At 54.5% G+C, this 27,005-nt stretch overlaps 7 protein-coding genes across 7 annotated transcripts; 5 read left to right on the top strand and 2 right to left on the bottom strand.

Moving 5' to 3' along the window:
- Positions 1-24: 24 nt before the first annotated feature.
- Positions 25-2,704, bottom strand: IDH2 (isocitrate dehydrogenase (NAD(+)) IDH2). Its single transcript, XM_076640689.1, has 12 exons — positions 2,576-2,704; positions 2,391-2,477; positions 2,186-2,219; positions 2,048-2,100; positions 1,791-1,902; positions 1,683-1,700; positions 1,207-1,510; positions 973-1,075; positions 699-864; positions 505-579; positions 371-417; positions 25-304 (listed from the first exon to the last, which is right to left on the bottom strand). Exons 1-12 carry the CDS (start codon positions 2,621-2,623, stop codon positions 212-214), a joined length of 1,140 nt encoding a protein of 379 aa, XP_076496277.1. The 5' UTR covers positions 2,624-2,704; the 3' UTR covers positions 25-211.
- A 186-nt stretch (positions 2,705-2,890) lies between these two features.
- Positions 2,891-5,808, top strand: IDH1 (isocitrate dehydrogenase (NAD(+)) IDH1). The gene is made up of 12 exons (XM_076640688.1): positions 2,891-3,111; positions 3,230-3,277; positions 3,397-3,426; positions 3,547-3,730; positions 3,823-4,115; positions 4,284-4,414; positions 4,540-4,675; positions 4,766-4,786; positions 4,866-4,873; positions 4,959-5,045; positions 5,132-5,179; positions 5,270-5,808. Exons 1-12 carry the CDS (start codon positions 3,049-3,051, stop codon positions 5,352-5,354), a joined length of 1,134 nt encoding a protein of 377 aa, XP_076496276.1. The 5' UTR covers positions 2,891-3,048; the 3' UTR covers positions 5,355-5,808.
- Positions 5,809-7,074, top strand: BDY24DRAFT_390618 (uncharacterized protein). The gene is made up of 5 exons (XM_076640687.1): positions 5,809-5,894; positions 6,070-6,337; positions 6,530-6,582; positions 6,741-6,827; positions 6,904-7,074. The coding sequence occupies exons 1-5, from the start codon at positions 5,883-5,885 to the stop codon at positions 6,964-6,966; spliced, it is 483 nt and encodes a 160-aa protein (XP_076496275.1). The 5' UTR covers positions 5,809-5,882; the 3' UTR covers positions 6,967-7,074.
- Positions 7,075-7,452: 378 nt separating this feature from the next.
- BDY24DRAFT_390616 (SDR family oxidoreductase) lies at positions 7,453-9,200 on the top strand. The gene is made up of 11 exons (XM_076640686.1): positions 7,453-7,544; positions 7,694-7,926; positions 8,001-8,157; positions 8,240-8,275; positions 8,346-8,359; positions 8,429-8,477; positions 8,555-8,596; positions 8,672-8,712; positions 8,816-8,916; positions 8,998-9,016; positions 9,079-9,200. Exons 1-11 carry the CDS (start codon positions 7,508-7,510, stop codon positions 9,112-9,114), a joined length of 765 nt encoding a protein of 254 aa, XP_076496274.1. The 5' UTR covers positions 7,453-7,507; the 3' UTR covers positions 9,115-9,200.
- A 2,825-nt stretch (positions 9,201-12,025) lies between these two features.
- BDY24DRAFT_73247 (golgi-body localization protein domain-containing protein) lies at positions 12,026-21,390 on the top strand. The gene is made up of 19 exons (XM_076645093.1): positions 12,026-12,497; positions 12,575-15,212; positions 15,286-15,406; positions 15,516-15,976; positions 16,067-16,248; positions 16,334-16,436; positions 16,515-17,097; positions 17,179-17,261; positions 17,333-17,608; positions 17,688-17,752; positions 17,828-18,304; positions 18,378-18,633; positions 18,712-19,347; positions 19,421-20,100; positions 20,172-20,196; positions 20,261-20,370; positions 20,444-20,621; positions 20,686-20,934; positions 21,014-21,390. The coding sequence occupies exons 1-19, from the start codon at positions 12,115-12,117 to the stop codon at positions 21,095-21,097; spliced, it is 7,590 nt and encodes a 2,529-aa protein (XP_076496273.1). The 5' UTR covers positions 12,026-12,114; the 3' UTR covers positions 21,098-21,390.
- A 47-nt stretch (positions 21,391-21,437) lies between these two features.
- BDY24DRAFT_409795 (ABCB family ABC transporter ATP-binding protein/permease) lies at positions 21,438-24,943 on the bottom strand (the record flags this gene model as incomplete). Its single annotated transcript, XM_076642832.1, has 12 exons — positions 21,438-21,691; positions 21,788-21,885; positions 21,972-22,029; positions 22,116-22,591; positions 22,825-22,982; positions 23,056-23,230; positions 23,313-23,400; positions 23,479-23,567; positions 23,654-23,735; positions 23,851-24,037; positions 24,186-24,738; positions 24,833-24,943. The coding sequence occupies 12 exons, from the start codon at positions 24,941-24,943 to the stop codon at positions 21,490-21,492; spliced, it is 2,277 nt and encodes a 758-aa protein (XP_076496272.1). The 3' UTR covers positions 21,438-21,489.
- A 286-nt stretch (positions 24,944-25,229) lies between these two features.
- On the top strand, positions 25,230-26,949 carry BDY24DRAFT_390609 (short-chain dehydrogenase). Its single transcript, XM_076640685.1, has 8 exons — positions 25,230-25,552; positions 25,644-25,679; positions 25,826-26,011; positions 26,107-26,166; positions 26,247-26,253; positions 26,339-26,350; positions 26,427-26,518; positions 26,625-26,949. Exons 1-8 carry the CDS (start codon positions 25,269-25,271, stop codon positions 26,755-26,757), a joined length of 810 nt encoding a protein of 269 aa, XP_076496271.1. The 5' UTR covers positions 25,230-25,268; the 3' UTR covers positions 26,758-26,949.
- Positions 26,950-27,005: the final 56 nt, after the last annotated feature.

Below are 27,005 nucleotides of genomic sequence, written 5' to 3'. Positions count from 1 at the left end.
CTCCCACCGACTCCTCGAGCGATATCTTTTCAAAGTCAAATCGTTATAAAGGGTTGTGTGCAAAAGAAAAAGAAAAAAAAGCATGCGCTCTCGGTCTAGAAAAGAGAGAGCCCTCGCGTCGCGTCGCCTGGACGTCCTCCCTCCTTCTCCTCGTCCCCCAGCGCCCCAAACTCGTAAAGATATAGATTCCAGGTCTCCTATACTCTCAAATCTACTTGATCCTACTGAGGATAGCATCGGTGAACTCCTGGGTAGAAGCAGTACCCTTGAGATCTCCAGTAATCGTCTTTCCCTCAGCAATGACCTGATGGAGAGAGATACGAGCGTCAGCAATACGTCGCGAAGCAAAAAATGAACGGGGAGAACTCACGCTCAAAGTAGCGGCCTCGATGTTATCGGCGACAGAGTTGAGGGACACTGAAGGAGAGCGAAACGAGACGGCGCGTCAGTTCAGTCTCCTTCTTTTCTTTTCGAAGTCAAGACGGTTTGGGAAGCTGGACTCACTATGCCTGAGCATCATAAGACCGGAAAGAAGGAGAGCGGTAGGGTTGGCCTTTCCCTGTCCAGCGATATCGGGAGCTGGAAAAGAAAAACGAACGCAAACGAAGGTCAGCTTCAATCTCCCTTCCTTCTTCGACGTCCCTTTTTCCTTCTTTCTTCGTTTCGACGGCTCGAACAGAAGAGAAACGGCCACTCACCAGATCCGTGAACGGCCTCGAAGATGGAAGCGTCTCGACCGATGTTTCCAGAAGGAGTGAGTCCGAGTCCACCGATGAGTCCGGCGCACATGTCGGAGAGAATGTCTCCGTAGAGGTTAGGGGAGACGAGGACGGTGTTGGCGAAGGGAGCGGGATCCTGGACGATCTGTTTGCGACGAGGAAGAAAGAAGAAGTGGTCAGAAAGACGAAGGGAAAAGAGAGGAGGGAGATGGGAGAGCGGAGGGAGGGAAGGGAGAGATGGATGGGAACGAACTCGAAGGCAAGTTCGGTCAAGGAGATCCTCGTCGTAGGCAACCTCGGGGTACTCCTTAGCGACCTCCCTGCAGGCCTTGAGGAACATGCCGTCGGAGAGCTTCCTGTGAACGTCGAAGCGAAAGAAGAAAACGAAACGGAACGAGGTCAGTCCTCGACTCTCGAGCTCACATCTCTCTTCTTCCTCCCGTCCTCCTCTCAATCACTTCCAACGTAGCGAGAGGGAAACACTCACATAACAGTAGCCTTGTGAACAGCGGTAACCCTGTTCCTTCCACAGACCTTGGCGTAGTGGAAAGCGTATCGAGCGACTCGCTCGGAAGCCTCGTAGGTAATCAACTTGATGGACTGAACGACACCATCGACGATCTCGTGCTCGATACCAGAGTACTCTCCCTCGGTGTTCTCTCGGATGAGGACGGTGTTGACGTTGTCGTAGGCGGTCTTGAACCCGACGATGGAAGCGCAAGGTCGGACGTTGGCGAAGAGGTTGAAGGTTCGTCGAAGGGTGAGGTTGAGGGAAACGTGTCCCTTTCCGACTGGTGGAGGTGGATGAAGTGATTCGAGGATGACGAAGAGAAAAGAGAGGATGAGGTAGATGAGGTAGGAGGGTAGTAGGGAAGAGGAGAAGTCAGCAAAAGAGGAGGAGGAGCCCAACGCGGCGAGAGGGATTAGGTCGGCGGAAGACGGAGGGAGGAGGTGAAGACGAACCAGGAGTAGCGAGAGGTCCTGAATATTCAACGAGGTAGATGGACGAGTCAGCTTTCGTTTCATCAACTCAAGAATGAGCTCAAGCTACCAAGAGGAGGAAAACCGAACCCTTGAGAGCGACAGTGTTCTTCTTGATGGAGTGAACGGCGTTGGCAGGGATGGTAGACCTTCCATCAACGATGGTGGGCATAACGTCGACCTCCTCCCACTCAATGGGAGCCTATAGACGCACCAGAAGAGAGTAATCAAAGTCAGTGAGCTTGAAACGAGAAGGAAGAGGGAAGAAACGCGAAGGAAGCGATGGGCTCGTCCGCCTTCGAGAAGCGAGATTCGAAGAGCTGAACGGAAGGGAGAGAGCAACGTACCTTGGCCTTAGCGAAGATGGCCTTGACGGACTCAGCGATCTCGGGTCCAATACCTGTAGGAGAGGAAGCAAGGAAGAGTCAGTGTGAGTTGTAGAGAGATGGGCGAGAAGGAAGAGAGAGAGGAGCTGCAGAACTGACCGTCTCCGGGGATGAGGGTGACGATGTAGTTTCCCTACGAAGCAACAGGAGAAACGAGAAGAGAAGGTCAGCTTGAGCTCGCTCAGAAGTAGATCTCGCTCAGCTCGTTTGACCGTGATCGAAGGGAGCTGAGGGAAGAAGATCTCTTGTGAAGGAAGGCAGGGGCGGAGGGAGGAAGGAGGTTTGGATTGTTTTCCCTACTTACCCTCTCGTTCTTTTGGGAAGCGAAGACGGAAGTGGGAGCTCCCTGAACGGTAGCAGAGTTGAAAGCGGTAGCGTAAGATCGCGAAGGCTGAGAACAAGAAGAAGAAAGGGAAGAAGAGAGGAAGAGAGTGAGCTCAAAAGGGCAGAAAGGAAAGGGAACGAGAGAGATGGCGAGGAAGGACGTACTCGAATGAACGACCGCGAAGCCGAAGAGAGAACGGATCGAGAGAGCATGACTGAGAAAAGGAGAAAGGGAGAAGAGAGAGGAGAAGAGAGGGAGAAAGAGACGAGTGGTGGTTGGGATCCAGGGTATAGGGCAGAAAGACCAATGCAAGCTCGACCTCGAAAAGCAAAGAAAACTCGCCGCCGGCCGACGGTCGGGTCCATTCTTTCGACTGCTATAGGTCGACTCGGAAACATCCTACAAATACGAGAGTCACACTGGTCGATTCGGGAAAGTTTGATCTCTGCTCTCGAGTGGTTCCAAGTTGGGAGAATGTCTCAGTGAGGTGCTAGGAGGGATTCCGTGACGGGTCTCTTGCCGAACCGTTTGACCTTTTTCCCTGGCGTCCCCTTCCTTCGTCTCTTCTCCCTCAACCTTCACTCCGTCCAACCTCCCTTCCCTTTCTCTCTTCTCTCTTCCGTTCTCTCTTTCAGTCATGTTCCGAGCTTCTATCCACAAGTCTGCGACTTCTCTCAACGCTTTCCAAAAGTCAACCCTCGTAAGTCCAAGCAAACAGCTCTTCTCTCTTTGCTCCCTGCTCTCTCCCTCCTCCCTCCCTCCTTGCCGCCTCTTCTTTCCGTTCTCTGACCTTTACAACTCTCTCTTTGTCTCTACAGCCTACCATCTCTCGATCTTACGCTGCTGCTCCTGTTGTCGCCTCTAGGGTGAGTAAATCTTCCCCTCGAATCAACCTCGAAAGCTCCCGACAATCTCCGAGCAGAGAGATGAAGGACGTCGACCTCCCTGCCTTCTGTTTGCTCACCTCGTTCCTTTTCTATCGCAGGGATCCACCAAGTACGGAGGAGTCCACACCGTAAGCACATCTTTCTATCATCTACATCTTCGAGCTCATCCACCTGAAGCTCAAAGGAAGGACGACGGTCGAGCTAACCTCCTCGCTTCTCTTCCCTCCTTCTTTCCCTCTCTCTCTCAGGTCACCCTCATCCCTGGTGATGGTATCGGACCTGAGCTCGCTGACTCCGTCAAGGAGATCTTCAAGCACCTCAACGTCCCCGTCGAGTTCGACCAGTACGACGTTTCTGGAGAGACCGGAGGAGACGAGACCGTCTTCAAGGCTGCCATGGATTCGCTCAAGAGGAACAAGGTCGGACTGAAGGGTTCGTCGCTCCTTCTTTCGTTCAGCATCTCTCCCCCGGTCTTCTCCTTTTCCCTCAAGCTCACCTTGCGCCTTTTCTTTGCGTTTCTACAGGTATCCTTTCCACCACCATGGGACCCGGAGAGCACAACTCTTGGAACATCGCCATGCGTCAATCGCTCGACATCTACGCTTCCGTCGTCGTCTGCAAGTCCCTCCCTGGCCTCAAGACCCGACACGACAACGTCGATTTCGCCATCATTCGAGAGAACACCGAGGGAGAGTACTCGGGTTTGGAGCACCAGTCCTACCCCGGTGTCATTGAGAGCTTGAAGATCTCGACGAGGAAGGGGTCGGAGAGAATCGCCAGGTTCGCGTTCGATTTCGCTCTCAAGAACGGAAGGAAGGTACGTACGAGCTTCTTGTACTTCAGGAAGGTGGGGGAGGGGACGGATCTGGGGTTTGTAGTGAGAAGGTGGAGCTGGCGAGGAAAAGAGAGGAGGGAGGGAGGGAGAAGGCGACGACCGACATCGAATCTGACCTTCCTTCCTTCTCGTTCTTTTCGCCTCGAGTAGAAGGTCACCTGTGTCCACAAGGCCAACATCATGAAGCTCGGAGACGGTCTCTTCCTCCGAACCTGTGCTGAGGTCGCTAAGGAGTACGAGGCTGCCGGTATCAAGTTCGACCAGATGATTGTCGACAACACGTTCGTATCTCCATCTCTCTCTCCCTCCTCCCTTTCTTTTCTCGTCTCTTCTTTCTTGTGCTCGTCGAGAGACTGACCTTCTCGCTTTCCCTCGCCTCGGACTCGTGCCTTTTGTCGGTCTACAGCTCCATGCAGCTCGTCGCCAACCCCCAGCAGTTCGACGTCGTCGTTACTCCTAACCTCTACGGAAACATCGTTGGAAACATCGGTGCCGCTCTCGTTGGAGGACCCGGAGTCGTTCCTGGATGCAACATGGGTCGGGTGAGCCTTCCTTCCCCTTCTACTTGACCGAGCTCGTCATCTTCGTTCGCTGACCTCGCTCCCTCTTCCTCCTTCGTTGCCCTTCCTCAGGAGTTCGCTCTCTTCGAGCCTGTAAGTCCACCTTCTCCTTCCTTTCCACTATCCATTAGTTTCTGACCTACTCTTACACCTGTTTCTCTCAATCTCAAAGGGATGCCGGTACGTTTCTTTCTTCATCGCTTCGTAAACACCTCGTTCCAACTTCGAAGCTGACCTCTTCCCTTCTTCTGTTTCAATTCGATAGACACGTCGCCAAGGACATCATGGGACAGAACGTCGCCAACCCTACCGCCATCATCCTTTCCGCTTCCCTCATGTTGAGGCACCTTGGGTGAGTCTTTCTTGCAAAACACGAGGACGCGTCGCGGTTCTGAGTTGAGCTCACCACGCCCTTCCCTTCTTCTCTTTCTCACACAGTCTTGACTCTCACGCCAACGCCATCGCCACTGCCGTCTACGACGTCATGTGAGTAAAGTCGCTCTCGATGAGAGAGGTCGAGGGAAGCGAGGACTCGTTTCGCTGACCTTCCTTTCTTCCTTCGTTCCTTCTCTTCAGTGCCGAGGGATCTGTCCGAACTGGAGACATGGGAGGATCTGCCAAGACCTCCGATTTTACCGCAGCCGTACTTGCGAGGTTGTAAACAATTTGCTAGTATACTAGAGCATCTATCTCTTTCCCAGTTTCCTTTCACGACCCGTCTCTCGCTCCCCTTCACAAAAGAACCCTCCCTTCCCTTCCCTCCACTTTACTCGAGCGAGTGCCCATCTCTGCACGACTCTTCTTCTATTCTTCTCTTTCCATTTGGTCTCTCAGCTTTTTTTTTTGGTCCGGTTTGGTTTGCGAGGAGGCGAAGAGAGGAGCGTGGAGGTGGACGTCGGCGGATAGTCGGTGCTTGGAGGAAGAGAGCCCTTATAGATGATGAACGAACTGCAAAAACTTCACGCGCTTACTCAGAGAGTATAGAAGCAACTTTCGAGTTCTGCTGAGCAAAAAGAGCGAAACCGAGGCGACCAAGAACGGGGTCAGGGCGAAGGAAACGAGGGGATGAGCTCACCGTTCTTGTCCTCTTTCCTTCAAATCTCGCCCTCTCCTTCCGTTATCCTCTACCCACCACAAGCTCCTCCTCTCTCTTTTCCCTTCTTTCACTCTTAGACTACACTAGCCAGCCATGTCCTTCTTCGTGAGTCTCTCTTCTTTTGCCTTCTTCAGCCCAGCTCGCCTTCTCAGCCCATCTTCGTCTCCGAGCTCACCTCCTTCTCCTTCCCTCCTTCTCCTTTCCCTCTTCCCCAACCCACCACCACCGTCTATTGCCCCCTTTCCCTCCCTATCAACCACTTCTTCAACCCACTTTCTAGGACGCCGCCCTAACCCTCACTCAAGAATCCACTCTGATCCTCCCCTCCTTCGACTCGACCATCGCCTTCGATTTTGGAACCACCTTGCGAACCCACATTCAGACCAAGTTCCCAGATTCTCCTGCCGTCGTCATCCAGATCACAGCTGGAACCTCGGAGAACTTGTACTTTTTCGCGACCGCTGGGAAGGGCACGAACGGGGATAACAGGAGCTGGGTGGACAGGAAGAGGAGGAGTGTCGCGAGATGGGAGAGGAGTACCGGAGGGTGTGAGTTCGTTTGAGCTTTTTTCGCGGTAAAATGGGGGGCTGCATAAGGGGTGGAGAGTGCCTGAAGGGTTGGAGGGAGTGAAGGGAGAGGGTGGAGGGGAAGAGGGAGGGGAGGGAGAAGGAGGGGGGAAGGCGGAACCGAGCTGACCTTGATTTCTCCGTTGCCGCTTTTTGTTTTGTTTTTGGCTGCAGTGAACGCAAAGTTCAAGGGAATCCTTCCTGCTTGGGCTGGAACTGAGACTGAGGTGAGTGCTTCCGACACTATTTTTCACTGTTGGGTAAGGAAGGAGAGGGAAAGGAAGGAGAGGGAAAGGAAGGGAGGGAGATGGGCTGAACGAGACGAAACGTGCGAGCTCAACTTCGAAGCTGACTTTTTCCCACCTCGTCGTCGCTGTGTACTCAGTACGCCATCCACGGAGGAGGATTCCCTCTTCGAGTTGAGGGTGTCGAGCCTTTGGTTGGAATCGTTGTTGTTTCCGGACTCAAGCAGGTCAGCTCTCCCTCCTCCCCTTCGTTCGTTCGAGCTCAACCTCAATTGAATCACTTTTTGCTTTGGTTGCTGGCAGACCGACGACCACCTCGTTATCGTCGAGGCGTTGCAGAAGTTCATCCCTACTCTCAAGCAGTAGATCAGCTCGAACTAGAGAGCTGGAGGGATTTCTTTTAGACAAGATCGAATGTCGGTTGGACGCGCTTGAGGTGACGTTCGAGAAGAGAGCAACGGCTTGAAGTTCTGGAGCTACGGTTCGGCAGACGGTTCGAGCGAGTGATGAGCTGACTGCTGAGTGGGTGAGCCGAGGTTCGGAAAGGACGATGCTGAACTGGGGATCGGATGAGGAAGCCAGAACCACTTCGACAAGAGCTGAGTAAAGAAGAGAGGGCCGTCGACCTCGAGAGCCCTCCTCCTCTGCCTGCTTGAAATTTCCCAAGCCAAGAAATTCACCAGCCGCTTGATAAGATTATGAATCTGAGCCCAGGGAAATTTTCGAGACAGGAGCACAACGGGTTGTTTGTTCTAGGGCTGAGTTGTAGATCGGAAGCTTCGGAACGTTTCCGAGGCCGTCTCTCCTTCTTTTCTCCCTTTTCCCCCTCCCTCCCCTTTCTCTCCCCAACCACGACTTTCTCTCTCGCACTCAGCCCTTCTCTATACACTCACCAATCTAATAATCAATGTCCAAAGTCGCAATCGTCACCGGAGGATCCAGTGGTGAGCTCACTCTCTCTCTCTCTCTTCCTCCCTTCCTTCGATTGAACCGAGCTCGTCTTTCTCCCTCCCTCCCCTCCCTTTGCTCCCTTCGGCACGATCCGACTGTTCTCCCACCTCTTACTAACTCATACCTTCTCTGCGCTTGATAGGTATCGGTCGAGCCACCTCTGAAGCTCTCGCCAAAGCAGGCTACAAAGTCGTTCTCTCCGGTCGACGACAAACCGAGCTCGACAACTCTGAGCAGCTCTGCCTTGAAGCTCAACCGACCAAAGCACCGGAGAACATCCTCACTGTCGCTGGAGATGTGAGCAACCAGGAGGCGGTGGTTGCGCTGTTCAAGGCTGCTGTGGATAAGTTTGGGAGGGTTGATGTGGTTTTCAATGTGAGCTTTTCTCTCCTTCAGTCTTCGAGGTGAGTTGCCGTCTCGACGACGACTGACCTCTGCTTTTGCTGCAGAACGCTGGGATCGGAGCTCCTGATGTTGCGATCGAGGATCTTCCTGTGGTGACGTTCGATGCTGTCATGGCTGTGAACGTTCGAGCTGCTTTCCTCATCACTCAAGAGGCGGTCAGGCAGTTCAAGGTTCAGCAGCCTCAGGGAGGGAGGCTCATTAGTGCGCTCTCGTTCCCTTCTCGATTCGGTAGAAGACTCCGGGATGACCGAAGCTGATCTTAAGATATTCTGATTTCTCACAGACAACGGATCTATCTCTGCTCACGTTCCTCGAATGAGTGAGTCCCGTTTCGCTATTCGTTCGAGAGAACGCGTCTGAACTGATCTCTTCTTCGTTTCCTTGCACAGACTCTGCTCCTTACGTAGGTTTCTCATCCCTTCGATGTCTTCTCATTCCTTCTCTCAGAACCTGATGCTCTCCTACTCTACAGACCATGAGCAAACACGCCATCACCGGGTTGACCAAGTGCACTCAGCTCGGTTCGTCCTCTCATTCTCTCTTTTTCTCTAGGGCCTGCTGATCAGCAAGCTGACCCTCAAAACGTTTCATTTCACAGATGGTCGAGCTTTCAACATTGCCTGCTCTCAGATCGACATCGGTTCGTCGAGGTCTCGACTTGAATCTGACAGCTCGAGCTGAACGCTGTTTTTTTTTTCCCTCTTTCGTTGTCCAGGAAACGCCACCACCGCTCTCGGAGATACCTCTGCACCTAAGGTATGTCTACATCTTTGACTGGTGCGGTTTCCCCTGCTGAAGCGTCTTTCCTGACCATCTCTCTCCTTCTCCTCCCCTCCCTCGACGCGTCCTTTCTCCTCAGGCTCAACCTTCCGGCCACGATCTTGTCGAGGCTTCTTTCCCTGTTTCAGACGTCGCAGATGCCGTCGTCTACATGTCCGGTCTGCCGCTCACTACCAACGTGTGAGTTTCCCTCATCCCGTCCTCGTCCCGTCCTTTCTTCCTGATTGTTGACGCGTTTGCGTTCCCCTCTCCTCTTTCAAGCGCGACGATGACCATCATGGTGAGCTTTTTCGCCTAAATAACTTGGCCAGGACTTGAACTGATTCGTTTTCTTTCTCACAGGCGACCACCATGCCTTCGTACATTGGACGAGGTTAGATGAGGGAGAGGAATGGCAGAGAGGTCGCGACGCGTTTCCGGTTACTTTTTTGGGTGCTTTTTTCTCACGATTCATGCTGCTACACACTAATGAGCCAATTATCGAACCTCTTTTCGAGTCCTCGATGGGAGCGATCTCGAAAATTTGGACAAAAGGGGGCCGGATGGGTAGAATTAGAGGCGTAAGGGAGAAGGAGGGGAAGGAGGGAGCAAGCTGACGTCCCCCTTTCGACACGTCTCGATCTCAGGGAAGGTCAAATTTTCTTGCCTCGGTCCACAGTCTCATCATGTGGAATACGTATCCTCAGCTTCTGATGATTAAGAGAGACGAAAAAAATAGACGAGGATCAGGAGGGGCAGCTCTGACGGAAGCCGGGGCAGATTCAAGGTTGAGCTCGCATTTGGAGTTTGGTTTCCCTCCCAAACCGCCATCACGATCCCGCTGGTCGTCCTTAGCAGACTTCCCATCCTCCATCGCCTTCTCCTCAGCTTCAGCGACATCCATCAAGGCAAAGCAAGGAAGCTTTCGACCTCGCTGGTCGCTGGTCCCGGACCTCTTCCTCTCGCCCAAACCTCCTCCCTCCCTCTCCCTGATTCAGCTCCTCTCCAAGCCAACGGGTCGCCTTGCTCGTACCACCTCGAGGATACCACAACTAGCCTCCCAGATTCATCAACCAGCTTCTTCGTGAGTTTGAATCTTCGCGTTTTCCATGCTTGATCAGCAGAAACGGGAGGGAGGGAGGAGACGACGAACCCTTCTTCAAGAGCTCTTGCTCTTTGAAGCGAGCATCCAGAGCCCATGTTGACAGGAACTCAAAGCTAATCTTTCCTTGGCCTTCTCTTCTCAGTCTTCTCTCCAACCACCATGTCGAAGTTTCCTCTAGGAACTCTTCCCACTTGCCTCCTCCTCCTCTTAACCACCTTCATCGTCCTCCGCCGACTTCTGCCTCTTCTCACGACGACCTTCTCAAAGCACCTCAAAGTTCGAACCATCAGTTTCAGGAGTGTACGAGGAATCGAATGGAACTATGCGTCTTCGCCGAGCTCGACTTCAAGCTCTAGGAACGTAGTGGGAGTGAAAGTTGAGAGGTGAGCTCGACCTTCTCCTCCCTCCCTCCCCTCCTCGATTGACCTTTCTCGGTCGGGACTCCTGCTCATCCCTCCCTTTCCCTTCGATCTTTTCCTTCCAGAATTGGCATCAGCTTCCATCGAGGGAAGGCCAAAGGAGTACGATCTTGGATCAGCCTAGTCGTCGAGGATGTCGTCGTCACTCTTCAAAGCCGACCCTTCCTCCCTCCCAGCTCTCCCTCCCCAACCAATTCGCCCATCTCCTCACCATCTCGCCCTCCTTTACCCAATCAAGATCCCTCCTTCATCAGTCCGCCAGGTTCTCCCTTCCTCTACAACGAACAACGCCCTTGGTCCCCTCCTTCCTCCCCTCCTCCTCACTCCATGGCCGCCTCGTTCCTCGACAGCCCCGACATCAGCCTCTCCTCTCCTCCTCCTCTTCGTCCACGCTTCCCATCTCACCTCCGCACATCCTCCTACTTCCCTCAACCCTCCCGTGAATCAGCTACCTTCGCCTTCAACAGTTTCAAGAGGAAGGCACGAGCGATGCTTCGAAAGTTCGCCGAGAATCTCCTCAGGAGCACTCTCAACGTTCTTCCCGATCTCGCCAGGGTCGTGGACATCGAGTTCAAAGGAAAGATGGAGTTCAACCTGAAGGAGGAGGTACCGGAGGTAGCTGTGGAGGGATTGGGATTGCAGTTGTCGCTCAAGGGAGGACTCCGGATAGGAACGCGCGTCGAGTTGACGGTTCCGCCGTCGTTGGAGTACGAGTCGCGTCTGGATGGGTACGGATCCGACGAAGAGGAGGTCAGGAAGAGCCGTTTGACGAGGATGAAGCGAGCTAAGAAGGGAGCTCGATGGTTGGGGAGTTCGGCGTCGAGGGTTTGGAAGAGAGGGCTCGGGAGGAGTGCGGGCGTGGGAAGCGTCGTGCTCGACATCGGAGACGTTGGGAGGCTGGAAGTCAGGAGGATATCAGGAGGAGACGAGTCGTCGCCGAAGGACTCCCCAAGATCGTCGACTTTCCTCTCTAGAGTACCATCCTCCCATTCGTTCGAAGAACGTTCACGGACCAAAACCTCCTCCTCCATCGCCTCCAACCCACGCGACTCCTCCCCTCCTCGTCGCACCGGCTCCTTCGCTTCCTTATCCAGTCTCGTCTTCTCCACCTCATCAACATCAGCACCTCCTCCCTACATCCCTACATCCTCATCGCATCCTCCCAACCTCCTTTTCTCCATCGATGGACCTATTCGCGTCCGCCTCGGTCATCGATTCGGTCCTGGCGTCAACTTGATCGGAGAGGGAGCTCTTCTCGTCGAGGCTGGTGTGTATGGGAAGGTCGCCGTTTGCGTCAACTCGTTGGAGGATTTCGTATCAGTAAGGAGGTCGTCTCCGCCTCCAACACCTCCTCGAAACGTCGACAGGAGCCTTCTCAAGGCGAAACGACCGTCTAAGAGGGTGAGTCTCTTGACTCCTTCACTCTCGTTACAAGTTTCTCCCTTGGGCTGACCCACTTGTCACTTCTTCCTCATCGACTACTAGAACCTACTACGATGCTTCGACTCGGCCAAACTCGATATCGCCCTCGTCGTCGTCACCCACAGCGAACGTCGCTTCTTCAACGTCAAGGTCCCCTTCAGCCTCGAGCCGACTCCGGAAGCCCTTCCCTCTCCTTTAGCACCTCCTCTCGCCGTCGAACTCGTCGTCCACGGTCTCAACCTCGGCGCTCAAATCTCCCGTCCGAAGGAGTGCAAGCTCCATCGAGACTGGCTCGGTTCCCATCCAGCAGGAGAGGGTTTCGCCATCGGAGCAGGAGTAGCGTCGTTACGTTTCAGCCTGGTCACGATCGGATGCGACGACGATGCAGCCTCGCCAACGTCGAAGTCGCATCCTCCAATACCAACGACGAGGCTCGAACTCGGACGAGCAAGGATGGACGGATTCGCCTCGCCTCCTCCCTCGGCGTCCCTCTCTCCCAAGGATCCGAACTCGTGGCTCGTCGTTTGCGAGATGGCTCTTGACGGAGTCGTAGGAGTCGCCGCCATGGAGGATCTCGAGCTTCTCGCATCAGCTCTTCAAGCTCGGGAACCGAAGTCGAAATCACGACCTTCTCCTCCCTCCTCCTCGAAATCCTCCTCCTCCTCCTGGCCCATCCCTCGCTTCGCCGTCGCCTCAACCCTAGGGGAGACGACTCTCCTCGTCTCAGCTTCACCTCGAGAGGGACACACGCCTACGTCCATCTTCCTCACTCTTCGTGGCGGATCGTTCAACCTCGGAGGGAGCTATTCGGACGCGTCGAAGGTCAAGTCGAAGCAGTGAGTCACCGTTTTCTTCTTCTCACTGTCTCCTTCTTTTCCATCTCGGCTGATCGTATCCCCTTCTCTCTTTACAGCAACCTCTCCGGTCTCTCTACCCAGACGAACTCGACGAAACGACGACCTCTCCAGGCGTCTCCTGACGATTACTCTCGCCACTTCAACTTCGAGACCAGCGGCTGGCTCGGACCTCTCTCCGTCTTCGTCAGATCCAACTCGAACCTCCAGGTGGATCGAATCACTCCCTCGGACAAGCTCCTCATTCGAATCGAGGAAGGAGCCATCGACGGACGAGGAAAGGCTCTCGGATTCGATCGGATCGAACGTCGAGGGGACATCCTGAGCGAGGTCGTCGTCCTGGACTTGGAGTCAGCCATGGCGGACATCTCGACTTCCCTCGGAGTCGTCACCATCGAGATCTGGGATCAGGAAGTCGTCGAAGGCTTGGATCGTCTCGCCTCGGAGCTCAGACGTCTCGAGAAGGCTCCACCGCCAACGGACTCTTCCCTTCCTCCTCCCACGGATCCAGTCGAACCCTTCACCGATCCTTACCCGTCTTCCATCCTCCAGAAACTCCCTCCCGGGCTCACCTTCTACGGATCCATCGCTCTCTTCGATCTCGTCGTCGCGTCCATCGATCCCAACCCCGACTGCTCGAAGAAACTCGTCCGAGGAATCCGACTCAGGACTCGAGTCGTCGCGGAGTACTCGTTCCATCGTCCCAAACACGCAACGAGGGTTCCTCCTTCCACCTCGCGGATGCGAGACGGTCTCAAGCTTCCCGAGGACATCGCTGTCCAAGCCTCAGCTGCAGCACTCGAAGCGGACAAGGCAGGAGGAGAAGCAGCCCTTATTTCCTTCACCGCCCACGACTTCTCCATCCTCCCGATCCTCAACGCTCGACAGGACTTCTCAGGACGAGGACGGTCGTCGTACAACGGGAAGAACTCTTCGACGGCGTCGATGTTCCCTCCAGCAAGACGGAGACAGCCAACTCTCACGAGCTGGGACTTCCAACGAGCACCACCAGTCGCGTCCGAGAACCCTTGGGACCCTCAGACGATCAACCCTTTCGCCCTCACCCCCCTTGAGTCAGCCAAAACTCCCCTCCTCCGAACCGCCGCCGTCCAGATTCGACTCAAGCTTCAGAGCAAGCCAGTCACGACGAAGAGTCCAGCCGTCGCCAACCAAGTCATGATCACCGTCAAGGAGGTCGGTCTTCGTTTCGATCTCGCTCACGTCTACTGCTGCCTCTGCGCCATCGAAGCCGTCAAGCATATCGGAGCTCGACCCAAATCCTCCAAACCATCTCCTTCCCCATCCAAACCACGTCCTTCAGCCTTCGGAGTCACCCTCGCCGTCTCAACCGTCCACCTCTACCTCCATTTCCCTCTCGGAGAAGACCTCTTCGTTCGGACTCGAAACCTCGAGATCCAGTCTCCCTCGGAAGGACCGAAGACGATCACGGTCGAGAGCATCTACGGATTCGTCCCCAGTCTTCGCCAACGATCTCAACCGAAGGATTCGCCGGTACTCTGGGAGGAACTCGCTCGACTTCGTCAGGTTCGAATCGTCCTCGACCTTCCCGTCGGACGCGTCCCTTCCGTCTCCGTCAGTCTCGAAGGAGCTCGACTTCGGATCCCCTTCTCGTACAAGCTCGCCAACCTCATTCTCAACATCTCCGTTACCCTCAAATCCGTCAAGCACCTCGCCAAGATGTTCAAACAGGCCGACGTCTCCCTTCAATTCGAACCTCAGGTCGAGGGAGCCAAATCGGTTCCGGACATCCATCTATCTTGCAAAACGTTCACCTTCGAGGCCACCGACGACGAGATCGACACCAAGCTCAACCTCATCTGGAGAGTGGGTCACGAAGAGCATGCAGCCAGGCTGGAGAGAGACGAAGCTTTCGACGCGAAGGTCGCAGCGATCAGAGCAGCGGAGGAGGGAAAGGAGGGCTCGAAGGGACCCAAGTCGTCGACTTCTCGATGGAACCTCGGACCTGAACACACCGTCGGAGTCGAGGATGCTCGGAGGAGACTGGATCAGTACAATTCGTCGGCTTGGACTCGTCGACATCGAGCAGCTCTCAACGAGCAAGGTCGGAGGGAGGATCGAGCTCTTCGTCAGGTTAACGGACTCACCAAAGCGGATCCTCGTCTTCCCATCAACGTCGCCCCCACCGTTCGATCAGCTCCCCTCTTCCGAATGACCTTCGTCGGCGTCGACGTCGATATCAAGCGTCCTTCCTTCGACGGAGAAGAGCTCAGGGAGTTTATGCACGATCTTGGACACGGACTCCCCAAGACGACCGAGTTCTCCCTCCTCGTCCCTCTTCACATTCGTTGGACGTTGGACTCGGCCAAGTTCAGCCTTCGAGACTACCCCATCCCCCTCCTCAACATCCCACCTCTCACTCCAGAGCAGCTCGCCTCGTCGGATGGTCCTCGCAAGGCCTGGGAGTTCGAAACCGACCTCGTCGTCGGAGAGGAGATGGCAGGGAAGGACTCGTTCTACTGGATCGAATCGACCGTCATCCCGGAGAACACTGGAGAGGAGGGAGCAGCTCGATTCGGGATCCTGGTGGCGAAGACGATCATGCCCGTCAAGACCTACGCGGAACCGAAGATCAAGATCCAGACCTCGTCGGTGACGGACTTCTGCTGGGGAACCTCGTACCAGCCTGGAGTCCAGGACATGATGAAGGTGTTCGAGGTGAGCTTTTACTGTCTCTGTCCTTCCCGAGCTTCGAACTGAGCTCTTCCTTTCCCTCCTCCTTCTCCTGCAGACTCTCACTCATCCTCCTAGAGATCCCTCGGAACGAGTTGGATTCTGGGACAAGCTTCGACTCGTCTTCCATTGGAGGCTCAAGCTCGACTTCGAAGGACCCGTTCACATCCACGCTAAAGGTACGTTGATCTGTCTCTTCCATCGAACATCGACGCGTCGAGTTCGGAGCTGATTCGCCCCTTCTTCCTCTTTCTTTCGCCCCTTCTTCCTCTTTCTCTCTCTGCCCAGGTTCCCGAAGCCCCTACAGCGTTCTCGAGCATGGAGCCGGATTCGTTCTTGCTTGGTCTGGTCAACCTACCTTCACCATCAACCTTCCCAACAAAGAACGAGAACTCATCCAAATCGACGCCGATCGTCTTCTCTTCGCCATCCCCGACCTTCGAGACCTCATCGACCGAGCAGCCATGGGAAATGCCGAGCAGCAACCAACCGAGGAAGAAACGAACCAAGGAGACGAATACTTGGAACGTCCACCTCCTCCGAAGAGGGAGTTCAGGAAGGTCTTCGCCAAGTTCACCAACGGAGCTCGAGTTGGTTGGGGGTTCGTGTTGGAGAGGACTTGTGGGCTGGAGTGCAAGAAGTGCAAGGGGAAGAAGAAGTTCGATCGTCAGTGTAGGATCTGGGACTTCCTTCCTCACTACGACGTCGTCTTCAAGACTCCCGAGTTCGTGAAGAGTCTTGGTCCTCAGGTGAGTTTTCCCCTCTTCGTTCCTCCCCTCGTCCTTCCAGAGCAACAAACCCTTCCTGACTCTCTCGCACTCGCTCTACCGTTTTATCAGCTGGAGAAGTACGACGCGTTCAAGAACTTCCGTTCGGATTACATCCACTTCTCGATGTCCGTCGTCTCCCCGACGAACCGTCAACGACCTCGAAAGGAAGGAGTCACCGTCGACGACGCTTCTGGATACAACGCTTTCCACTTCACTCCCAAGGGATTCGCTCACTTCTTCGCTTGGTGGAGGTGAGTATCTATCTTCTCGCAGCTCTTTTCGACGCTTCTTCCGCTGATCGTCTCCTTCCCTTCATCTTCGCCTCACCCTCTTCAGGCTCTTCGGAGGCAACATGGGACTCCCGATTCGTCAAGGAACGATGTTCCCTGCATCTCCTCCTCCCTCGAAGAAGTTCGGAAAGGCTCTGGCGACGATCAAGGTTCGTTTCTCCTCCCCTCGCCTTCTTCGACTCGACTCCACCTGACGCGTCTTCTCTTTTCTCTCCCTCTTTCTCCAGTACCGATTCGATCTCTCCCCGCTCTTCATCAGTCACATGTACAGCAACGACAGTCGAGCCGACTGGGGACGAGGAGAAGGAACCTACCTCGGAATCAAGTGCAAGCTCGCTCACTTCAAGGCCGATCTTCATCAGAGGGAGGAGGAGAAGACGATCACCAACGAGCTCCTCGGAAAGACGAAGGTCATCCCTCACAAACCCTTCTACGCCGCCGACGTCGTCCTCGACGATCTGGATCTCCGAGCAACCTCGGCCCTCTTCAAGGAACCCGAGAAGCGACACGTCAAGCTCGACCCCGGTCTCTCTCAGCACGACTCGATGTTCACTCGGCCGACAGCTCTACCGGATCCCAAGTGGTTCGATTTCGATGATCACGTCGAGACGGATTGGTCGCCAACGGATCTTCACCCTCACATCGAGCTTCACAAGATTGCCGACTGTCCTCGATTCAACTTCGTCAAGAGGTCCGGATCGTCCAACGTCACTCGAGACGACGCTTCGGACGGCAGTCTCGACGAGACTTTCCCTACTTCGAAGTTCGGAAACGAGCCCACCCATCTTTGCATGCTCGGGGAGGTAAAGAGTGAGTCTCGTCCTTCGTTCTCACACTTCTCCAGCTCGTCGGGAACGAACCTGACTCGTCTTTCTCCCTCTCTCTTTACAGATCCTCTTCAGTTCCAAATCGACCTCTGTCAGAAGAGGATTGACGAGGTGGAGGTTCTTCTCGAGAAGGTTCAGGCTGGATCGGTTCGTTTCCCTCCTCTTTTTCGTTCGAACTTCTCCGAGGCTGACTTTGCCACGCGTTTCTCTTTCTTTAGAGGGACTCGAAACAAGAAGGCTCCCTTCGGAAGAAGATCTCGACTCTCAACTTTCAAATCGAGACTCTTCGAGGCTACCTGAAACGGGAGGATGTCGCAAGACCTGGCGATGCGTTGGGAACCGACCACGAGAAGTCGGCTCGGGAGGCGACCTCGCTCGGAAACGAGTTCATTCACAGCACACAAACTCGTCTCACTCACCCGACTTGGGGATCCTTCGACAACGTCTACCACGTGCAGTCTCCGAGGCTTACCTGGTCGAACGAAGGTCGAAACGTGAGTTTTCTGAGCGTTCTTCTCGAGGCGCCGAGACGCGACGTGAGGCTGATTCTTCTCCCTCTTCTTCTTCCACCAGATCATGCTCAAGTACTACTACAACTCGAGAGTTAGGAAGGGGTTCGAGTACCACATGTCGAGCGTGTGAGTTTGATCAAGTCGGGTCGTTTTGCGTCGAGATCTGAGCTGAACTCTTCGTCCTTCTTTCTTCTTTTTCAGCGCCGTCAAGTTCATTCGAGAGATGACCAAGGAACACCCAGTCGCTCCCAAGTCTCCCCCTCGTCAGCACCATCACATGCACCCAGCTGGATCGCTCCCTCCAAAGTTCCCCAAGTCGACGCCTGGAAACCCTCGGAAAGCTAGTTCAGCCGTCGCTGCTGGTCTTCTCCGGATGTTCGCTGGAGAGATGGAACCCGAAGTCGTCGAGTCGGAGAACGACCCAGAACGACCTCCTCGATCCTTCACTCATCTCAACGGAGCTCGACCGACGGCAGATCCATGGGAGGGACTTTCGGACGACTTCGTGGTCGAGAAGAAGCATTGCTTCGTTCTCCTTCAACCTCAGATCGCCCTTCGAAGCGATGTCGACGACGAATCGGTGGTCATTCTCGCTGCAAACGTCTTGGATCTCCAGATGTTCAGTGTTCTCGACAAGGAGGATCTCGACGATCCAGTCAACGCTCGAGTCATGAGGCGGTTCGTTCTATCGTCCTCCGCTCGTTTCCTCCTCGATGCTGACCACTCTCCCTCGTTTCCTTTGGTTTCACAGGAGTTACGGAACGATGACGGCTCTCCAAGCCTTCTACCCTTCGAAGATCGACGACAGCGGGGCTGGATCGGACTTCGTCCCTCTCGAGGTCATGTACGACAACGCATCCAACACCGACGACTTCGAGAGGATCGTTCCTCAAGCCGACGTTTCTCTTCAGTACGACAAGTTCAACCAGCTTCGTCTTCGAAACAAGCTCAGACCGGTGGTCGCAGGAGGAGACTCGACGGTCAACGATCATCTCAAGCATCACATGGTTCGCTCTCCTTTTCTTCCTTCGACCTCTCTTCGACCTCGACTCTGACTCTTTCGCTTTCTCGACTCTCTTCTTCAGGATCTCGTCGCCGTCAACGTCCCTCGTTTCGCCGTCAGTGCTACGCCCAAGGACTTCGGGGCGCTCTACAACATCGTCACGAACCTCCTCCTCTACCAGGACGATCTTCAGCAGGAGAGGTCCAAGAGACTCGAGAGTTTCATCTACTCATTCGACCATTCGAACCTCTCGGGGACAGCAGACGTCGTTCGAGATCTCCAGCAACGGATTCGGTCCCTCGACCGACTTCGAGCAGGATACGAGACGAACCAAGATCAGCTCGACGCGTCGGGGCGGCTTTCTCTCGCCACCATTCGAGGACAGACTCGTCAACTCGCCGAAGAGCTCGACCTCATCTTCGACGCCATCGCAGCCGCTCAGGACCCTCGGGAGGATCGAGACTCGAGTAAGAAGTCAGCCGTCAAGTTCGAAGCCAGTGCAGGAGACATCGCCTGGCACATGCTCACTCCAGAGAAGACTCTCCTCGCCAAACTCGCTCTCAAGGGAATCGCCTTCCACTGGCTCAACAAGCGAGACAGCTCGGTCTCCAACAATCTCACGATCCAAGACCTCTCAGCTCTCAACGGTCATCCCGAAGCCGTCTTCCCAGAGATCCTCTCTCGCTTCTACAAGCCAGGATCGGTCCCCGGAGCCAAAGTTCGTCTCGTTGCTCGTCTCTCTTCCACACTGTCCCTTCCTTTGCTGATCGAGGTTCCCTTTGCTTATCTAGCTTCCTCCCTTCGTCGTCGTCAAATGGAGTCTTCTCCCTCCGGTCGGTGGAATCTCCATCGTCGAACACTTCGGTCTCGCCATCCATCCCGTCCGGGTGCAGCTCGAGCGGAAGATCGGACGTGACTTCCTCGCCTACTTCTTCCAGGGGAACAAGAAGTCGAAGGATGCTCCCACCAAGGATTCGAACTCCAAGGAATCGAACTCCAAGGACTCGAGCAAGGCTCTCGTCAAGGTCGAGGAATCCCCCACCGTCGCAACCTTCTCCCTCACTCGTCCCGATGACAGTGAAATCTCCCTCGAACCCTTCGGCGACACTCCCACGGCCACAACACCCGTCGGAACACCCTCCGAGAGGTCTGGTTTTCCCTCGATTCCCCTCAGCCGAGCTCGATCGTCGTCGAATCTTCAAAGCTCGGTCCCACTCGAGAAAGGGAAGAAGAGTCTCTCGAGAGCAACGTCGTCGTCGAACCTCAAGCTCGCCCCCTCCTCTTCTACGGAGTCGAACGGTCCGGCTCCTGCTCCCTCTACCACCAAGCTTCGACGCTCGAAGTCCAACCAGAGCATGCGAGCTACGAAGGAGAAGAAGGCAGACAAGGAGAAGGCGGACAAGTCCCAGGTCGACGAGATGAGGAGCAGGGCTTCCAGCAACCGAACCTTCGTCTACGTCAACGTCCTCAGGTGAGTGCTTATCCTCTCTTGTTCAATTCTCAAGGAACCCCTCACTAACCTGAACTCTTTCTTTTTTCCAGTACTACTCTCGTTCTCAGTTACAAGGTACGAACAAGCTCTCCGTCTTCAGTCGCGTCCGGTTCTGACCTCTTCTTTTTCGTTTACTCAGGGAGACAAGGCGAAGAGCATCACCGATCTCTACGACCTCAAGTTCGCTACTCCTCCGATCGAGTATCATAACAGGACCCTCTCGTTCGAGGAGCTCATCCACGAGTTCAAGTGAGTCCAACTCGTTCTCGAGCTCGAGACGGGGAAGGATCGTCGCTGACCCGTTCTTTCTTCTCTTCTGCAGGAGGGAGCTCGCCAAATCTGCCTGGCAACAACGAGGTCGACTGTTCACTCAGTTCATGAAGCCTCGTCCGAAGCCTTCCCCGTCTCCCTCACTCGGAAACTTTGGACCTCAAGCTCTCGCTCGTCTTCAAACCCAGTCCTCGTCGGACAACCTTCGAAACAGCGTTCCCCTCCTCTCAGTGCGTGCAGCTCCTTCTCTTCCTTCCTGTTCCTCGCTGACGTTTCTTTTTTTTTTCCTTTTAGGACAAACCTCTCGTCCAATCCCCAACGAACTCGGAGGACGGTCTCACGAGAACAACCTCGGCCGGAGGAGCGTCCTACTACTCCTCCTCGGAACTCACGCTTCAGACCTCCTCCTCCTCGGCGAGCTCCATCTCCCCTTCAAGACCTACCAAGTCCTCCTCCGTCTCCAACCTCCTTCGTCGGACGTTCCATCCCAGGAAATCGATGGACCCTTCCGCTCATCAGCTCTCCTCCTCGTCGTCTGATCCGGTGAGTTCGACGCGTCTCGTCCTTCCTCCTTCCCGCCTTCAATGGCTGACCCGCCTCCCTCTCTTCTTCGTCTTCTCAGAACGTCAGTGAAGATGACACCGAGGCAGATCCCGACTCGGAAATCAACCTTCGGAAAGCTCTACTTGGACGAGCTGGCGCTTGATCGACTCTCGACTTCGTTTCTTTCGTGTCCTTTCGTTTCTTCTTTCTCCTCTTCTTGCTCTCTCTCTCTCGTACCTACACATTCTTCTTGATTTCCATCCCACATGCATCTTACCATCTACACTTTCTCTCTCTCACCATCCATCTCGTTCCTAGCTCTCTCATGTTGTAGCTTCCTCGTCTCGCTCTCTCGTACCTTACAACTCTCACGACCTTCTCTTCTCGTTCTTTCGATTTTCTCCTTCTACGTTGGTAGCATTGATACGATTCTTCTTGGCTCTTGATCTGTCGACCTGTTCTTTCAGAACGTGAGCCAAAAGCAACTCGTAGCCCTCGTCTTTCTCCTTTCCTCGAGTCTCAACCTCAAAAATATCGAGATCGAAACGCAAAGATCTACTTAGCAGGCGTCGTAACATCCCCGCTCTTCCCTTCCACCACCTCACCCTCCAACTCAGTCGGCGCAGGGTCCAACGAAGCCAGCCACAGGTCGTAGTAGAGTCCCTCAAGAGCGAGCAGCTCCTCGTGCGTTCCTTGCTCAGCGACCGCTCCGGCGTGGAGGACGATGATGTGGTCGGCGTCGGAGACAGTTCGAAGACTGAGCGTCGAAAGACAAGAAAGGGCAGAAGGGTTAGAAAGGGAAGGAGGGAGAGAGGGAAGAAAGGAGGGAAGAGGGAAGAGAGACGCGACGAACCGATGAGCAATGAAGACGGAAGTTCGTTTTTGATCTCGAAGAACGGCGTTGATCTCTCCCATGAGTTCTTGCTCGGTGTTGCTATCCAAGGCGGAGGTCTGAGAGAGAGAGGAAGAGAAGAGAGGAGTCAGCTCGACACAGAGGAAAAGAAACGAAGACGAGACGCGTCTCGAATCAAACTCACAGCTTCATCGAAGAAGAGGATTGCTGGATCCTTCAAAAGAACTCGAGCTACGGCCAGCCTAGAAACGAAGCGGAATCGAACGAAGGAAAGACGAGATGAGTACGAGGTCCAGGCGTTGGAAGCAGAAAGGAAACTCGATCTCACCGCTGCTTCTCCCCTCCCGAAATCATCAACCCCCTCTCCCCAACCTTGGTCGCATACTTCTCAGGCAGCGTCTCAATGGTCTTCGCCACCTTCGCCTTCCTGCATGCCTCCATCACCTCCTCATCCGTTGCGTCCATCCTCCCATACCTCACGTTATGCAGAATATCCGCATGGAACAACGGCGTATCCTGCGGCACCACTCCTATGCTCTTCCTCAAGCTCTCCAACGTAACCGAATCGATGGGTTGACCGTCGACCGAGATGGTACCTGAGGAGGGTTCGTAGAACCTGTAGAGGAGACGGAAGATGGTTGATTTTCCGGAACCGGAGGATCCGACGATGGCGACTTTCTTCCCAGCGGGGATGGTGAAGGAGAGGTTTTGGAAGATGGGACGGTCGGGATGGTAGCCGAAGGTGACGTCTTTGAAGGAGATGGAGCCGCCTTTGAGGGCGAGGGGGAGGGCGTTGAGCGGGTCCTGAGAGGAAACGAGGGGAGGAAAGTCAGTCCGACTCGTTCTTTTGTTCGATGTTTCGTTCGTCTCTTCCCCTTCCTTCGCTCGAGGAGTCGAAAAGCGGTTTCCTTGAATCTCCGAGTCATCGTCTCGGCTCCTTCTATAATCTACCTGCTCGTTCCTCGCCCTTCAGCAAAGAAGGGAAGGCGAGGGAGAAGCGGGACGCGTCTTGGAAAGAACGAAACGAAACGACTCACCCTGATCGGCGTGTTCTCCAACTGAAGGTTGAACATCACCTCCATATCGATCAAACTCTGCCTCAACTCCCTGTAAACAGTTCCGAGGAAGTTCAGAGGAAGCGAGAGCTGGAAGACAAGTTGATTGATCATGACTAGATCTCCGACCGTCATCGTTCCTGCACAAACCAACACCACGCCTGGTCAGTACACATTTCATCGAAACGAAGCGAAGAGAATGCAGAGACGCACCTTTAAGGATGCCCTGAGCAGCCAGCCCCATCATGACCGTGAGAGCACTCGAGAAGATGACGTTCTGACCCGAGTTGAGGTACGTGAGACTCGTGGCGATTTTGACGCTGGCTTTCTCGTAGGTGGCGAGGGTTTTGTCGTACATGGCAACCTCGTAGGCTTCGTTGTTGAAGTGCTTTAAGGAACCGAATGTTGGAAACGAAACGATCAGGTTCAAGACGCGACCGGGAAGAGGACTGAGGGCGAAGAGAGCGAACCTTGACAGCCTCGTAGTTGATCAAAGCATCGACAGCTCGACTAGCTCCCTTGTTGTCAGCGGCGTTGGCTTCCTTCCTGAACCTCGTCCTGTAGATTGAAGAGGGAGAGAGAAAGGGATCAGACGCGCCTTCCTCCTCGTTCGATCTCGATTTCGTGAGAACTCACCTCCAAGCGGTCGTCTGAATTGTGAACCACGTATAGGCAGCCATCGTCAGAGCCGTAACAGCAGCGAAGTCCCATCCGAAGTTGTAAGTCTGGCCGATCAAACGAAGGAGAAAGGAAAGGTCAGGGCCGAGGAACGGGAAGGAGAGTGAGAGTGAGAGCACGCGTTCGGACTGACCAAGATCCCGCAGACCATGGTGATCTCAAGAGCCGTAGGGATGACGTGGAAGAGGATGGAGGAAAGAACGAAGGAGATTCCCCTGAGCGCGTCGAACAACGAAGGGAGAGAAAAGGATCAGCTTCGCTCGGCTCCTCCTCCCCGACACGTCTCTCGGTCACCTCGATCCGAAACGATAAGAAGAAAAGCGAACTGACTTGGTTCCTCGATCAATGGCTCTCGTCAACCCACCGGTCTGCCTGGTGAGATGGAACTTGAGATCCATAGCGAGGAGATGCTCGAAGGTTTCCCTGGCGACTTTTCGAATCGCTCGTTGAGCGACCGAGGCGAAGACGGCGTTTCTGAACTCGGAGAAGAGGGCAGAGAAGATTCGAGCTCCTCCGTCTGAGAATAATCAAGTGGAACGAGAGGAATGGGGTCAGTTGAGGTGAATTTTGGGCGAAGGTGAAGAGGTGGGAGGCAGGGGAAGAGACGCGTCGGGAAGGGAAGGGAAGCTCAAGCTCAACAATGAAAGGCGAAACTGTTGACTCACATCCCAAGATCGACCACCCGACCACCAACCACACCGTCGACGCGTCCGTTACCGGCAGGTTAAGCGAGTCCACGATGTTCTTGAAGAAGAAGGGGACCTGAACGTTGAGGATCTTCCCGCCGACGAGCAACGAGAGAGCGAGGACGACTCGAACTTTGACGGCGTTGTCTGATTTTGGCCAGATGTTTCCAGCGAGTTTCTTGATGATGGCCCAGTCGGTGAGGGGTTCGTGAGGGTTGACGATCGAGAGGGTAGTTTCCACGTTGGGAGGTGGAGGAGGAAGGTGGGAGGGAGGTGAAGGTGAGGAGGAGAGAGGAGAGGGAGGAGTTGATGGTGGTTGAGCTGAGGAGGGTGAAGGTGTAGAGGTAGGAGTAGGAGTGGATGTTGGCGGTGGTTTCTTCGATGGTGGAGGTGGTGCTGTTGATGAGTTTAGACGAGATGGCGGCCAGGAGAAGGCTGAGGAGGGAGGAGATGGCCGAAGGGAGCAAGTCGTCGAAGGGAAAGTGGCTCGAACGCGAGAAGAGTTGGTTGAGAAGAATCGTTGAGAAGAGATCTGAGACGTCGTAGTAGATTGAGAATCAGCACTCAAAGTCGAGGACGAAGGGAAGGAATCGAGCCGAAAGGAAAGAAGGGAAGGGGAAGCTCACCTGAGCTCGTCTTTCTGCTACGATCCTCCTCGTCGACGCTCCTCCAGTTGATCGAGCGCAAAACGACGACGACGAGATCCAAGGGGAAGGGAAGGAAGCTGAGACCTTCATTTCTTCACTCCTTGTGGTCGATAGGTGTGATGGTTTGAGGAGAAGGAAGGAAGCTCCTACTCGAAGGCGTCTTTGGCTTCTTCCAGGCTCTGTTCCCTCTCCTGATTAGGCAACGAAACCAAGGGGGACGAAAAATTCTTGGTAAGCTAGAATCCCGCGAAGGAGTCGGCTCTTCCAACTCCACACGCTTTCGTGGCGAGAAAAGATGCGGAGCAAACCAAATAAGAAAGATGTCAGAGGAAGGGAAAAAGGTGGTGAGCTCGATCTCGATTCCTTCCTTCCCTCCGAACCATCACCCTCCTCCCTCTCACCTTCTCTGTTCACCATGTCCTCCTCTACCTCCTCCTCACCCGTCATCATAGTAACTGGAGCCAGCAAAGGACTCGGTCTCTCTACTCTCGCTATTCTCTGCGGCACTCCCTTTTCAGCCCGAGTGGTCTGCATCTCTCGATCCCACTCGGACGACCTCTTGCTCTTCCAAAAGATGTATCCAGATCAGATCCTCTTAGTCAGGGGAGATGTCTCCGTCAGAGCTACGAGTCAAGAAGCTGTGGATTTGGCGATCAAGACGTGGGGGAGGTTGGACGGGATCGTGTTGAATGCTGGATCGTTCGTTCCTTCCTTCGTTCTGTTCTCGCTTCTCTTCGGCCTTTTGAACCCTCTCGCTGACCGTTTGTAACTTCCCTATACAATTCTACAGCCTCGGACCTCTAAACCGAATTGCAGACGTCGACGTGTGAGCTTGCCTTCTCTTTCTCCTTCTCTCCTCTCCTCCCTCCCTCCCTCCCTCCGATCCTCTCTTCCCATCTTCTCTCCCACGTCCTTCTTCCTCCAGCACCGTACTGACCCCCATCCATTCTTTCCCCTCTCTCGACTCAACAGAAAGGACGTCGAATCCCTCTTCTCCATCAACTTCTCCTCCCTGATCCACACCATCCAAGTCTCCCTCCCTCACCTCCGAACCTCCAAAGGATCCGTCGTCATGGTATCTTCGGGCGCGGCTGAGGCGGATTATGCAGGGTGGGGAGCTTACTCGGCTTCGAAGGCGGCTATGAATTCGCTTTGTAGGTGAGTGGAGATGTCAGAAGAGGGAGGAGGGGAGGACTGGGGAGGAGAGGGAGAACGCGTCGAAACTGATTGTCTTTCGGTTTTGTTGATCGAAGGACTCTGGCGAACGAGGAACCGGAGGTGTTCTCGATTGCTATCAGACCTGGAGTTATTGAGTAGGTCTTGCCGTCCAGGTCTTTCTCCTTTCTGTTTCGATTGACTGACGAGCTCGCTTCGTTCGTTTCTTCGTCTTCAGCACCGATGTTCGTCCATCTTCTTCTCCTTCTCAGCCTTTCTACCACCTCCTACATAAATTCACCCTCTTCTCTCTTTTCTTTGGCTTCACAGATGCAAGCCGACGTTCGTCCCCTTTCACTCCTCCCTCCGTCCCTCTACCCACTGCCTCACCTGACAATCCCCTTCCTCTCTCGAACAGATCCGCCTCCGGGGAGAACAACACATGGCTCCCGATGCGTACGCCAAGTTCAAAGGTCTGCATACCAGTGGAGCGTTGTTGCCTCCTGCTTGGTGCGTTCGCGTTCCCTCTTCATTTGACTCTTCTCTCTCTCTCGCTGAGCGCAAAAACGACGTAGCTGACTCTACCCTGTTGTGGTTTGGGGGGTTCGTGTTTCAGGCCAGGCTACGTTCTCGCCTCTCTGGCGTTCAACCCGAAGACAGCACGAGAGCAGCAGTTGTCGGGGAAGTTCGTTCAATGGAACGCGAAGGAGTTGGAGGAGCATCAGAACCCTATGAGCTTGAGAAAGTAGATGGTGGGGATGGAGATTGGAATGCAATGGATCGTTGGGGCAAACTGTTGGGAAGAGCAGGAGGGAGGAGGCAAAGGAGAGAGAGAGAGGGAGAGAGAGGACGGACGCGTCGAAGTTCAAACGAAGCGCCTCCCCACCCCAATTATTCGTAGACTTTCTATTCGATGAGGACCTTCGCTGTCTCTGACCAGGTTCAACTGAATCTGAAGCCTTCGAGTGTCGAAGTAGAGGCGCTCGATTATGAGCGG

Source organism: Mrakia frigida (assembly GCF_051309035.1).
Source record: "Mrakia frigida strain ATCC 22029 unplaced genomic scaffold BDY24scaffold_17, whole genome shotgun sequence".
NCBI lineage: Eukaryota > Fungi > Basidiomycota > Tremellomycetes > Cystofilobasidiales > Mrakiaceae > Mrakia > Mrakia frigida.
This window is presented reverse-complemented; position numbering and strand designations above follow the sequence as displayed.